This window comes from Athene noctua, chromosome 2 (assembly GCF_965140245.1).
Source record: "Athene noctua chromosome 2, bAthNoc1.hap1.1, whole genome shotgun sequence".
Lineage (NCBI taxonomy): Eukaryota > Metazoa > Chordata > Aves > Strigiformes > Strigidae > Athene > Athene noctua.
This window is the reverse complement of record NC_134038.1, coordinates 51,650,822-51,665,899: the sequence shown is the minus strand read 5'-3', so window position 1 is coordinate 51,665,899 and position 15,078 is coordinate 51,650,822. Positions and strand designations below refer to the sequence as shown.

The window sequence follows — 15,078 nt, the reverse complement described above, 5'->3', positions numbered from 1 at the left end:
TTTCATATAACCACTAGCTAATATGTGAGATTTCCACATGTTGTTCTTTGAGAACACTGTAGTGTGAATCTATATTCAAATCTTTTTCTGTGGTTTAAAAGTCATATTCTACACCTTTGTACATAGCCACAGGAAATGTGCTTTGTTCAGAGGTTAGAGTCAAAATTATGAAATTCCCACTACCACAAAGTGTAGAGCACAGGGTTCAGATGAAACTTCTTCAGCTCCATTCATTGGTATTCACTGCATTAAAATGTGATTTAAACAACAATATGGGCTTAGAAGAGCTTGCAAGGAAATGTACACCTCCACTACTCCTTGAAAATGGTAAACAATTTCAAAATGTGCTTCCCATAACCTCCAAAACTTTCTTTCTGCCAGCACTCACTATTTTTCTTTCCTTCTGCTTACTGTCTAGGAATGTGGGCTTGGATTTTACCATGACAATAAAGGATTATTTAATGGACGCTGTGTCCCCTGCAATTGCAATGGAAATTCAAATAGGTGTCAAGATGGTACTGGAAAATGTATTGTAAGTAACTGCTAACATTCAAGAAATGAATTGGAAAAAAAAATAAAAAAACCATATATCTTACTGCAGTATGGACTATAGAGTATTGTTAAATTCCAAGCAACTAAAAATAATCCTTGCACGCCTCATTCTCTATGTCTTGTACTGTTAATGAGCGTAAATTGCATACATTGTACGTTTAACGTAACTGTGGTGATGAGAATTATTTGTGTCCTTGGTTTTGTTTTCTTTTTTCCCCTAAAATTTTTGTTAGCTCATGGTATAAAAAGTCACCAGATTAGTATATATGTGTTTGCAGTCATCTATAATAAATACAGGTCTTACCCTGGCATCTGCAGTCCTTATTTTTATACATATATACCAGGGTTTGCCAATTCTGACAAATACCACATTCATGCATAGCATAGCCTTTGCAGAACCTCTTATTTAACCAGCATCAGTAAATCTTCACTAATCTTAATCTATAAGTAGACGGATTAAAAAAATATTGGAATAAATAAAGTGAGATAGAGGGGATAAAAATCATATAAATTAGAAAATTTCAGTTGTTAGAGAAGATGAAGCAGGACAAATTTTGCTCCCTGGCACACTGTATTAAACCCAAAGTAGCCTCATGGGATCAGCTCTCGTAGCAATGGAAGTGTGACATTTGGCCGACTGTGCTTCTCCAGCTTATATCTGTGACACTTCTTTGAACAGTTTGTTCTGAAAAATTCCCACTTAAAACCTTTTCACTAATTTTTCACTTACTGTGTAAACAAGAACCTTGCCAACATCTTTCATGGTCTGCCTTCTCTGTTATTTCTTCCTTGTTCATGCTGCATCCGTTCCGCCCGCGGTGCATTCCTGCACGTTATGTCATTCCCCTCGACTTCATCTCAACCAACCCTCTTGCTTTAATGGAAACTATAAACCAATTCAGCACATTCTGGGGGATGACTTACAGGCGGCTGCTTTGGAGAGGCAGGGCAGGCCATGACAGGAAAGTGCTCCAGCAGAGCTATAAAGATGAGGAAGTTTTACTTCAGATGAAAATTATAAAGGAAAAAAAAATGCAAATTTCACTTTTACCTCATGAAGTATGTGATTTAGATTTCTCTTTATCCCTTCCTTCTCACAGCTGGATTACCTTTCAGATAGATAGAGCTAAATCAACACTTGGCCCTGGGACAAAATTTAGGGTAAGCAAAGTCATCCAGGATAATATGGTGAAAAATGAAAGCCCAGAGGGCTTGTATTTCCGTCGTGAGCCTCCATCTAATAAGGAGCAAGTTTGTCTCTCTGTAGAGGAGCCATGGGACAAAGGCCTGTAGTTCTTTGGGCAGAGAAGACAAGGAGGCTTCCCAATGTGGAGTCATCAAGTTTTTCATCAAAAGTGCAAAGCTTGCTCACTTGGCCTCCTTCTTCCTGAGCACTGGACCCCAGTACCTTCACATGCCAGCATCTCTCCAGTGATAGCCTTGAGAGAAGGCTCACAAGAGGCTAAGCCCAGGCTGACTTTTTCTTCTGTGACAGCAGGGCAATCCTCCAGCTCAGACAACGCCTGTCCCATTGCATGCTGGTGGAAGGAGAGGAGTGCAGTGCTGCACTGCTGAAAGTGGAGGAGAAGGGAGTGCAGGAGGAGGTAGAGAAGACAAAAGAACTGGTTCTCCTGTGTAGGGAAAAGCTGGCCCTCTGCCATTAATCAGTCTTTGTGTCCTCATGGTCCCTGCCTTTCTTCCTGAAAGGCACATTCCCTCAGCAGCAGCATGATGCTGAGACTTGCTCATCCCATGACATGTTGTTGCATGTCACGTAACCCCGTTTACATCATAGGTGTTTCTGTTGTGACCCTGACACTCTCTGCTCTGGCTTCCTTGTACCATATGGGTGCCTATGGAGTCACCTTAGAGTTTTCCTTTCAGAGTCTGCAGTACTTGATGGTTTGGAGATGCTGTGACTCCAGCCCTGTGAAACTTGACGAGTGTGGCTCTGGCTTCATTCCACAATGCCTTCAGAGCACTGGTTTATGTTCTCCGGTCCTTCTACGCCATGTAGCTTAAAGGAACAACATAGCGCATTCAGAGTGGTTTATATGTGAAATATCTTAAACCTTCTATGACAATTATGGAATTGCTTCTTTGTCTATAGACAGAGTGAGCAAAACAAAAGCCAGGAGACAAACTAGGGGGGGATGTTGCTCCAAGATGAAACCAACACAAATATTTTTAAATACCTCTCTTTTACATTTTTTGCAGTTTAATTTATTCCTCAGGATTATCAAAAATTGCAGTACTTATTCAGAAACAGTCTGAATTTTTCATGAGCTTTTTGCAGGAACCATCTTTTACAGAGGCTGCATTTTAAAATGGTTCCTATTACAAACATAGTGTCTTTATATTGCTTTAACTTACCCTAGTTAAACGGTCTGTTTGAGAACTGGAGCTTTTCCTGTTCTTTCCTAGAACCTTTCACACATGAGCCACAAATTTAGTTCTTTAACCAAGATGAAAACAAATTAGGGGTTACTACATGCAGAGTCAGGGGGAAGAGCTGTTGATGTGGTTGAGGGAATCTGGGTATGAAGAAATGCAGAGGACACTGGAGTGTAAGAGGAGATGGGAGAGACAGAACTGTTTCTCATTTATAGGGGAAAATGCTCCTCTGCTGCAAAACATGGTAGCAGGGCCTTCAACCATAGCCCTAAGCCATCTAAATCCATGAAATGGGAGTGCAGTCTGCTTGCTGACCGCTTTCCAGCCAATATCCCACTTTCTTTTTCCATCTTTCAGTTTATTAGTACACTCTCAGCTCTGTGGGACACTGGATCAGTCTGTTGCACATTGAAGAAAACAGTGTTAAAACGGGAGCTTTAATGCCTCTTGAGTGTTGATCACATGGAATTTTTATGGCTGCTCAAAAATGTATTTTAACAACTTCAATTTTAAGTTAGCATAGTTTTAGGTAATGCAAAAGCAACTTGCTCATCCTCTCCCCATAATGTATAAATGTAGAATCATAGAATTATTTCAGTTGGAAAAGGCCTTTAAGATCATCGAGTCAAACTGAATGTGTGTGACAATTAAACAGCACTAGGAATAAGAATGTTTCTAAAATAAGATGTAATTCCCAACAATTTTATCATGGAATAAGTGGCTCAGTTTTATCAGCTTCAATTGTTTTCCCAGTCTTTGATTTTTATTATTTATTCCAGTTACCCCAGATAAATACAAATTACATATATGCTGGAGAAAGTACATGAAATTCAACTCTGATCTGAATCTACTACAGTAAATACTTTTAATATTAATTTCATGGCATTTTTAAAAGAATGTACTTGGGCTCAATTAATTGCATGTTTTAAATTATATCTGTCTTCTAATTAGTGTTAAAATGCAAAATTTAAAGTCCTATTTAAACATAGTGGTTTTTAGTTGAAATATCAAGGCATAGAGAGTGCATTAATGGAATGTTACTTAACAAACTACGCATCTGACTGAATTCCTTTAAAAATATGTTTAGTGCTGCTTATTTATCTGTTGCTTTTCCACAATAGCAAGCAAATTGTGCTTTCTACAATTAGAGAATGACTAGAATCAATCTATCCTGGTCGTGAAGGCAGTTTGGCAGTAAATGTTTGATTGTGTGGAAGGGGAAGAACATATCCTCTGAGTAGATTGACTATAATTGTTTTAAAATAATAATAAACCCACATTGAGTGGTAAAGCACTGTTAACTGTCTTGCTTGTTTCCTTTATAAGAACTGCCAGTATAATACTGCTGGGGAGAAATGTGAGCGCTGTAAAGATGGTTATTTTGGAGATGCCACTCAAGGTTCCTGTCGGGTGTGTCCTTGCCCTTATACAAACAGGTACAGTAAAAGGTCATGGGTAGTCAAACAGAGGGTAAAGAGGAGGTGGAAAAGGAAAAAAAAAAAAAAAAATTAAAACCCCCAACCCTTCTACCATAGGAGGATAATGATCTTTTTCTGTATTCTCATATCACCCAACGTGGTGGAGCATCAGATCTATTTGAGGCATGTTAGACCAGCACTAACTTGGTGCTCTGTCTCATGGCATTACCTTTTTTGAGAAGCTGAGTATCCAGTTTTCACTGAGTTCCTGAACCAGAAAGGCACACTGCTCATCGCCTGGGGGAGCCACAGGCAGTTGTAATAGGCTTATGTACAAAATCATTAGTAACTCCTTCATAGTGAGAAATACAGGATGGAAGTCTCTTGCCTTATTGGGCATATCCAGAATCTTTCTTGTTTACTGAAATGCAAGATGTAAGTTATCTTTAGTCTCATGTTTAACACCATTACTCTGTCTAGGAGATAACTGACAACCATAAAACAAGCCTTTTATATGAATTCAGAAAATTTAGTAATTTTCTGATGCAAAATAATATAAAACTGTTAAGCATGTATCTACATTTCTGAAAGACTATGTTGCTCTTCAGGTGGAAGCTCCATCTGAAGTACAAACATACTGATCTAGAAAAAAACTAAATTTTCTTGGATCTAATAAGGTGGCTAGGCTTTTAAAATAGGGCAGTAAATTGCATTTTAAACACATGGTATGTTTAGCCACATTGTCATCGTTGGTCAGTTCTTAAATGTGAAATAAAAATAAAAACAAGTATTTTTTAAAAAACCAAGCTATAAATTGCTAAAGGCACCACATAGTATTTGCCAGGTGCGTTAGCAAACACCAAGTAGCCTTAAGTTAGAGATTTACACTAGCAGACAACAGACAAGTTTTTCATTTATCAGAGAACTCTCTGATAGATCTGTTTTTGACAGCATTGGCCTCTTCTGCAGGTGCTTGCCTGAGGCTGACTGAACATATTTTTAGTAATCTTTTGCTTGAGATGAAGAGTGATGAAATACCTAGGGACACCATAAACCTGTGCAGTTTCATAGCTGCACTTTAGGGTGGTATATTCCTAACCCGGGAAATGCACCCCAGCTGGCATTATTGGAGTTGACAATTTTCCACCTAGTCAAATTATACGTAATTCTTGATGCAGACATCTGTCTTTGATACACAGACTTGCTTTATCCAACTGCTTACAGATTTAAAAATGGAAATAGTAAACATGGCCTATCCTTGCTTCACCTCTGCCTTCTTCCCAAACATCAGCCTAAAAATTATTTTCCTCCCAGAGAAATTTGAATCTAGATGAGTCTGCTAGAAAGAGCAGACAAAAATGTTTATTGTGTTAACCAGATATACTCTAGGGTTCCTCAAAATGGTGCACAACTCTATTCTGCCTTGGTTAAAAAACCAAAGCACAACAAACAAAACTCAAACAATATTAGCTACATAAAAATATCCTCTAATGTTTCCATCCATAAGAAAGAAAAAAAAAAAGCGCTATCCAAACAGAAAGAAATGTTGTCTAGCACGGGCTATTGATTCTTGCCTAGTAAGATAAAATAGGTACCCAGACTTGTTTTATTTTAGAACATCACTAGTAAGGTTTATTTTAGGCATTCCTTTGGGTAATGAACTATTATACTCAGTCCAGAGGGTCAAGAAATTGTTATTTTTTTGTTTAAAGAAAGAATTTAGAGGAAAAACATAAAACTTAGTCACATACATTTATCTAGAGGCAATAAATTAGCTGAGAAGTAATTTGGTGTTATAAAAATTTTTAAATCTAAAAGTTGTTTAACTGAGCTTAGCCTCTCGAGTGTAAAACCTGTTTGATGATGTGCTCACAATAATAATTTTGCTTCTTCTCAAAGATTTGCAACTGGCTGTGTGGCAAATGGTGATGAAATTCAGTGTCTCTGCAAAGAAGGCTATACCGGAGTTCGTTGTGAACGGTAAGTGAACTATTTCTCAAGACCAAGGTTTTTAAGAGGCACCATAAAAGGAGGTATGTCTGTATTGGATAGTGGATGAATGTATGCATATGCATAGTATGGAATTTTACTTACGTTTCAGATCCAGGGGGAATTTAAGCATAATGGAGTGGTGGTGTCTGGCTTGGAAACTTGAGGCCAGTAACTCATGATGTCTCACCTGAAGACAGTACCTCCAATAGTACATTGTCTTGTGCTTGAAGACTGTTTGCTACCTTTGACATCTAAGATGCAGGTTTTAGACAGATCTTCTCTTCCAGATCTAGCTGTACCTCAGCTTTTCATCGTGGCCCTTTGATCATGCATTACCACCCGTATAGATCTTACCACAGAGTGAATTCTAGGAATATTATCAAGCCAGTCTGAACAATATATTTTACCTATAAAATATTTAGAGATCACTCACACAGACTGCTTTGCTGGCAGATGTGAGGAGGAGGTATCGCCCAGCAGAAGGGTGGTAATGTCATTCAGTGCCATTGCTATTTGAAATCTCAACATGTGCTTGCAGCATGATCCTCCATAACATGTGTTTTCTGGTGGGATCACAGTCCAGAATGGTGTGGTTTTCTGGGTTAAGCCGTGTCAAATTCTCTATGTATGTATGTGTCTGTGTACATTGCATTTTTTCAGGTTAAGTGCATTATTCCTATACAAGCATTGTGGGAGTTCTTTTATTTTTAGAAAAATTTCTGCAGTACTTGGAAAGATATTTTTAGCATAGTGCAGAGGATACTGTAAACCAAAAATATACCCTTTTGTCTAAGTCAAGAAATGAAATCAAAAGTTCTCGGAAGTTTCTTCAAGAGAATAACTGGATTTTTTTGTCAAGGGAAAGTATATTTCACAAAAGTAACTTCAAATATTTAATAAAAATTATTTGTATCTTTTTATCTAGCTGTGCTCCAGGATATTTTGGAAATCCACAAAAATATGGAGGCTACTGTCAGAAATGTAATTGTAATAATAATGGACAGCTGGCTAGCTGTGACCACCTGACTGGAGGTACGTGAGGGCCTATGAACATGGAAGGGAATGTTTTCTCTCTGGGAAACAGAGGAGGCAGGTACTTAGATCAGTTGAACTGAAGGAGACGTGGACTAAAGAAACACAGATAATTTTTATCAAAAAGTAAGATTTCCTAAAACATAACACCATGGTAATACAAGGGCTGTCCTAAGTAATTGAGTTCACCCTTGTAAACCATTTTGTCATGTATTTCTCCTCATAAATACTACCAATTTTGTTTTGTTTTTCTGTATCACGGGTATGTTTTTAAATGCACTATGGTTCCTCTTCTGACATGGTTAAGTTGTATCTTGCCAGTCTGTGTTATGGGTTTATGAAACTGGGCAGTCTAAATATGCATTTTTAAAACGTATTTGGGACAGATCAGTGACATCTTCAGAGTTTGCATCAGGCACTGGCATCTTAGATGTCCAAGCTAACTGTGTTTACAGTGGAAGTTAGGACCTGACTCAGAAGACAGTTCTATAAATTGTGCTATACATCATTCTGCCACCTAAGACATCCATGATTTTCCCAGTATCAGTCACACATGTACTGCACTACTAGTAAGCTCTTATAAGAATATTACACCACTGGCATATGTTTGCTATGATAATTCTGAAGTAAAGGACCTGAGCCTATATTCCTCAGACTGTCTTTACCTCTATTCATTTCAGTCCCTTGTGATACTCATTTCTGTTCAGAAATATGTAAGCCCCTGCTCCTGAAAAGGACCTTGATTCTCTCATATTTGCGTTCTCCAATAAAATTACACTTTTCTTTCCCTGTAGGCAGCTTTTGCTCCTCAAATGTTAGTGAAGTGTCACACTAATAATTCCTAATATTTCCATGCTCTTAATTTTTCTACAATGCTCCTCATACTGCATTCGAATGACTGCCAAGGATCACCTTATCTTTCCTTGGTTACAGAAATTAGAAAACCAGCAAGTGATGTGGACTGTTGTTGGCAGCTGGTGCAATTTTTCAGTAGCTAGTTCTCATTTCATATTTCATCATTGAAGTAATACATCTTTATTATATTTATACTTTGTGTGGAACATATCCAAGCAGTGTTTGATGTTTTGTCATTCCTTTGTTCTTGAAGCAAGAGTTTGCTAGGACAAACTAATCTGTAGGGCAAAATTCAACAAGCCAGTTTGTTTTCAGTTTGTCTCCAACTATATATTCTGATCAGCTGTGTCCTCCGCATTAGGAATAAAACCCTCTGTGATCATCAGCACAGCATGTTCTAGCAGGTTTCTTGTGCGTGATGTTCGGCACTCAGCCAGACCTTTTCATTTTGCATCTTCTTGGCTGATGTTGTTTGTGCACAAGCTGTAATAATAGTTTTATTTAATTGGTACTTCACAGTGACAGCTGAAATGTGTCTGGTGTTAGCTGAATTACACAACAGCAGAACTGCATGGATATTTGAATTCTATAATAATTTCCTTCATTCTCTTACAAATGTATTCTTTGTGACTTGTCTCCTTTTGGCAGCAGTGCTCACTGCCAATCCCATTTAACTTCCTGATGACTTAATGTGCAAGTGCCAAAGGAAATGGCACAGCTAGGCCATTTGTTCCAGGCTGTTTCATGCTGCTGTTAAAGTTCAGGTCCAATTTTATCACTGTAACCTCTCACAGTTGCAAGCTGTTGTTGACTCTTGACAGCAGCAGCCTATACCCTGAGTACATCCTTTGCCTTCAGAGTAAAAGACACACACAGCCCTTTTCATTTTCAAGAGGAGATAAGAGTTTGGCAGCAGGAGCAAGCCTGTAAAAAGAACTTGGGCGTCAAGACAGGGAGATTACTGTCCTATATGATGGCACTTTTAGGACCCAGTTCCTCTCCTGCCTCCTAGAAGTTAGGATCCCAGGATATTACAATCCGACATGCACCTGGAGAGTGTTAAGCTTCTTATAATGGGGTTTGTAAAACAAACAAACTAAAAGAGCACACTGGACATACAGTCACTTGTGCTAGTTTGTTGGAAAGTCTGAGGGCAATGTTCGTTATATACCACCTGTATCCGTGGTCCAAGCTCCATGACTTGGGTTACATACAGTGCTTCCTTCCATGCATACACTGAATTTCTCTCAAGCTTGATTAATCCTTAATTAATCTTTCAAGCTGTGCCAGGTATGAAGGAAGAACATGAACATTTCTCAGTTCCTTGTGGGTAAGACATCCTTTGGGGAATCAAAAATCTGTGGTTTGAATATGGTCACTAAAGTGGATAAAGGAGTTTGAATATATGTCCTGGGTGAAATGTTTTAACAATATAGTCTTGGCTCCAATCTTGGTGGTGTTTTTCTAGGCAAATTCTATCAATACGTTCAGCACACTTGATGTGAGAGAGCCTCCTGCTGCTACCCAAGCAGCATATATTGGGGGGATTTACAGTCAATTTCCTTTCAGGGATGAAAAAGACGTTGATCTCAGCAAGGCATAAATGGGAGCTGAACGTTTTGGCATGCTCAAGCCTTCTGAGCATTTCAGCTTGTGTGCAGTGGGTATGGATTTATGAAAGGGCGGCACCATGTTTTAATGGCTGCCAACCATGAAAAGTAAGGGCAAAAATAAAATAGTAGCATTTCCATAAGAAAACTTTGGTTACTGATTACAGTCTTGTGATTTCAGAATGTTTCAATAACGAACCAAAGGATGTGGATCCCAATGAAGATTGTGACCGTAAGTAATAAAATAGAACTGCACTTAGATTGCCTTCTGCTAGCTTCAGGTGCATACTGATGACCCTTTTAAGGGTAGCAGAGTTTAAAAAGGACTGGGGATGTCCTGTAATGATTCTTTTAAAAGTAAACATTCAACCAAACACTTGGAAAAATTATAAAAGAGGTGGTCAGCTAGCCAGATGTAAATGGGGCCTCCTCCTTATTTCTGGCTTTGGTCACTCTCCTTAATAGTGTGGGCTTTGTTGTTGCCTTTGTTCTTCAGGTGGCATCAGGTGACAAGCATCACAGTCTTTCCATTGCAGCTCATTTATTAATGAACTCAGTGAAATGTTCTCTGCACCAAGTATCAATAATATCTATTGTTTTCCTTTGCTCATGCTCCCTCCAGCTTGTGATAGCTGTGTAATTACACTGCTGAAGGATTTGAGCACAATAGGTGACGAGCTTCAGCTGATTAAGTCTCAGCTGCAAAATGTCCACGCGAATACCCACACACTGGAGCAGATGAGGCATCTGGAAACACGCGTCAAAGACTTAAAGGTAGGCACACATGAACAGAAAAGTGGATTTCAGATTAAGTAGCTAAGAGCTGAACCTAGGAATTTATGCCATCTTTTGTCAGCTTGCAAGGAAACATACATCAACTTCTGATTTCAAATACCATTTGCTGACTGCACTGGGCTTCACTTGTTAGAAGACAGCTGTTTGCATGTTATGCTCTGAAAGAGAATCAGTATCTTTGCTTTTTCTGAGGCCTGCTCCCCTTGAAAGCTTTGTCTCTGAAGTTTCTGTAAAGTTCTGTCTTTTTCCAGCTCTTCATGTCTCTGCATTACCAAAACCCATCAACTTTCCAATTGCCAATACCAAAATTAATCCTAAAAAGAATTTATTTGGTTGGCATGGCAGTTGCTATACTCACAGATAAAAAAAGCCTAGGTTTTGGGCAGCAGTTGGTCAGCCTTCCTGTCAGTAATGCTGCTTTTATTTACCTTGGGTAAAGATCTAACCCAGTGCATTTTTGGATTTTTGTCTCCTGTGTATGGGTGACTTACTGGATTTTTTTTTCCTTTTCTTTTCAGGTCTTACTGAACAATTACCGTTCTGTTGTCCATAATCAAGGTTCAAAGGTAGATGAGCTGGAGACAGAATTCATTAACCTAAATCATGATCTAAATGCTCTCCAGGAAAAGGTGATTTACCAAATAAATTTAAAAACACACATCTCTTGACTGCATATTAGCATGATGTATCCATTATTTTTAATCTAATTATTTTTTTTTTCCTTGCTAGGCTGAAATGAACTACAAAACAGCTGAGATATTATTTAATAATTTTGGTCAGACTCATGAGAAAGGAAAGGATTTGGTTTCACGAATACAAATAGTTGTCAACAATATAGAAGGTAAAAATAGTTTCTAACTCCATAACCTGTTTTGTTCTATGAAATCTGTTCAGTTTATTTACAATATTCTTAATTAAGCATGAGAGGTTTTCTTAGAAAACAACTTCATAAATCAGAATTTAGACATAGCTGTGGAATTCACTCTTCCGATTAGAAATCTAATGTATTATGTTAGTTTTGGAACCCACCTTCCCTGTGTACTGAATAGGGAAAGAGAGACTTTACCACAGGGATATTTAGAGCAATGAATTGTCTATCCTGACTTTAGTCTGAGTTACTATCATAGGCTCTTAAATTAGAAGCTTAAAATTATTCCTGGGAACTTGGTCATTTGGGACAGATTTCAAGCCTGATGATCTTACTAGCTCTGGTCATGTGACATGGGATACTTTTCAGCTTAATACAGTTAATGCAAAATGGATCTGCTTAATTAAGAAATTTATGAATAGGCAGGTCTTTTTCAGAAAAGAGACCAGCCCTGTCATTTGTGTCTTTTCCATAAGCTTAAACGCATCCTCTTTGGCTTTGACAATACTTTTTTTTAGTGCTCTTGGAACAAGTAGCTGGTACAAATGCAGAAGGTAACAACTTGCCCTTGGGAGATGCTGCCAAAGAACTGGCTGAAGCTCAACGCATGATGACGGAGATGCGAAACCGCAACTTTGGCCACCTTCAAGCAGAAGCAGAGAAGGAGAGAACAGAAGCTCAGCTGTGTAATGGCTTGTTCTCTCAGCTTCTTACTGTCTAGAAAGATCAATCTTAAATCTGAAGCATTATCGATTGTTTTGGAAGGAGTGCAGGGATGGGCATTTTGCAGTGTATCCCTGGATCTGCCATGATCGTTAGTCAACAGGAAAGTATTAGATCTGGAAGGGATTTAAAGGCATTTTTAGTTTGTTATCGAAGAAACTGAGTTGAACTGGTGAAAAAAACCTGTAGATCCTTCTTTAATAACAAGATGAATCTCAGTAAAATAAAGGCGTAGCCAATCATAATATATTTATGCAGAGTTTCTGTGTATTGTAATATATAGGCTATGGCACATGCAGCTATTTTAGAAGAATTACATGTGTAATTCAAGAACAATTTTAAAGAAGCTGTTGGAGTAGTCCAAGGGCCAGATCATACAAGGATAAGGAAGTTCAGAAGTTCTAGTTGCTCTAGTTGTGCTCCCTTTTATCTTCTCTGCATGTGTTTGACCGAGATATTCAGAAACCTGATTCTGGACATCAGAGACAGCAAGAACAGCAAAGTCATAGGCTAATCTCCTAACCAGTGGCATAGCTGAGAAATGTGAAAGACCTTACGAGTGATAGTAATTTCCCCTAGCTTTGGACTTTGATACGTGCCTCTGAGTAACTCTTATGTATCCTGTCTTGTAGGGAGTGAAATGGGCACTCTTAAGAGTGTGAATCATTTGACCTCTTTTATGTTTCTACTTCCTTTGAGATTAAATGTGCCCATATCCATTGATTACAGAGGAAACTTTGATGACTAGCGCAAATGTAGATGTCTACGTTGTAGATGAAATTGATGAAATTGTGTTAGTTGCATATAAAAAGAGAAGACTATTCAGTCTTGGCAGATCATCTTCATCCTTACTTAATATAGAACTAGCCAAATAAATGTTTACTTGTGCTCTGTATCTGCAGCAGCAAACTTGAGCAGAGCTGATCCAGTGAGATGCATCTCTGCTATAGTAACACTGGAACTAGCGCTGCAAAGAATGTGCAGTGTTTCACACAACCACAGCTTTCTAATCCTAAATGTCAAGCCTTTTTGAAGGAAGTTTGTTCTGGTTCCCTTCTTTTCTGAATAAAACTTTTCTTTTTGGTCCTGATACCGCAGTACTGGCACGTATTAAGAATGAACTACAGAAGTATGACCAAGAAAATCATGGGCTTATCAAAATTGTGAGGGATTCATTGAATGAATATGAATCCAAAATCACTGACCTTCGTGAAGCTCTGAATGAGGCGACGGGACAAATCAAGCAGGCTGAAAACTTAAACAGAGATAATGGAGTTCTGCTGGAAGACATTAAGGTAATGTCAGGTTTCGGGAGAAGAAAGTTAAATCTCAGGAGATAAGTGCTTTTGATGGCTGCTTTTGACCTTGCAAAGCCAAGCAGCACTAATTCTTTAGACTTTCTCCAAGGTCTCTTTCCATCTTTTGATACATGTATGGACAGGTATAAATGTAGTTGACTCCCACTTGTGACCAGGTCAGCATGACCAAGAAAGACATAGCTCTGATGATAGCAGGGAGGCCTAGTCCTGCTCTTCAGCTGCCACTAGCCTTTTTGTTTCCTAGTCTAGATCAAATCCCTGATGCTGATGTACTTTTTTTAGTAAATTCCTTAAAGTGTTTGGCTTTAACAGCTATGAAAGATAGGAGTAATAATGTGTATAGTACTGTTAAATTATTTGGGATTAATATTCTACAGAACTGCTTCTGAGGTTTCATCAGAAAGGTGTCAAGGAACAGCTGTCATTCCTGAGCAGTGCTTGATTTTTAGAGCTGTTGAAATAGTACAAGAATAAGGGTGTGCTGTAGGACCCATTCTTCTAAATTCATTGTATATTTTCTGAAATATATCACCGTTTTAGTACACTCGTGTCCACCCAGTTGGCTAACACTGCTTGAACAAAATAATTTCTGCATTCAACTTTATGTGCATGGACTGCACAATACGTGTGCCACGTAGGTATACACAGTTGTGTTAAAAGATGGATGCATCTGTACAAATCATAAATCTCCTGATACGGTTTTCTGGTAGAGATAGATATGACATGGTACAATGTTAGAAACCCAACTAAAGAGAGCTAACACATCCTTACAACACCACTCGTCTGGCTGTGTTTGTGGTGTGCCATTACTCTAGAGCTATGCTGTGGACGGTCACAGGGTTGCTCCACACCAAGGGACTTTATTCCCCTTAGAGCTTTCAAGAGAATAAAGTGGAGTGGTTTCACACCCCCTTTCTGGTAAGATCCCCAGATGAAGGGATAGTTTAATCATTTTATTTCTGCCTTTGAGAGAACAGAAAAGATCAGGGTAGTGACCAGGGAGCTGTTTTTAAAATTTAGGAAAATTTAGGGAGCTATTTTAAAATTGCCAGGTTTGAAGTTTCCAGGTTCAAGAGATCAGACACTTAGATGGTCTGTCCTGACAGTTCATCTCAGCTGACCTGTACTGCTTTTAAATACTTTGAGTGCTAATAACTAAACTACTGTAGCCTCCTGCCCAGCTGTATGCTATACTACTGCAGACTCCTGAGTTTTCTCACTCTTCTAATCAGTAGGATAGCATTAGTCCCTAAACAGTATATAGGCATCTGATCAACACAGCCATAGTACCTTTGGTAAATCCTGCTGCAAACTAGATTAGACAGATACGGTTTTCCCTGCCTCTCATTTTTAACCCAGTCATTTGTATTCAACCTTTTTCTTCAGAAACGGATTGAGGAGACAAATGTACAACAGAATGGTATCTTGGATATTCTGAGCTCTGCCCGATCTTCCCTGACACAAGCTACCAGTATGCTTGGATTATTGCAAAAAAGTAAAGAGGTATAGTTAACCTTCTT

General features: G+C 38.5%; 1 protein-coding gene across 1 annotated transcript in view; it reads left to right on the top strand.

Moving 5' to 3' along the window:
• LAMA3 (laminin subunit alpha 3) overlaps positions 1-15,078 on the top strand; it is a 118,279-nt gene that overhangs the window by 80,536 nt on the left and 22,665 nt on the right. Inside the window, exons 42-52 of the mRNA XM_074899078.1 lie at positions 419-532; positions 4,273-4,382; positions 6,264-6,344; positions 7,282-7,388; positions 10,035-10,085; positions 10,476-10,627; positions 11,167-11,277; positions 11,378-11,489; positions 12,035-12,202; positions 13,338-13,534; positions 14,945-15,061. Of these exons, the coding sequence (XP_074755179.1) occupies positions 419-532; positions 4,273-4,382; positions 6,264-6,344; positions 7,282-7,388; positions 10,035-10,085; positions 10,476-10,627; positions 11,167-11,277; positions 11,378-11,489; positions 12,035-12,202; positions 13,338-13,534; positions 14,945-15,061 (1,320 nt within the window). The remainder of the gene's footprint in view (positions 1-418; positions 533-4,272; positions 4,383-6,263; positions 6,345-7,281; positions 7,389-10,034; positions 10,086-10,475; positions 10,628-11,166; positions 11,278-11,377; positions 11,490-12,034; positions 12,203-13,337; positions 13,535-14,944; positions 15,062-15,078) is intronic.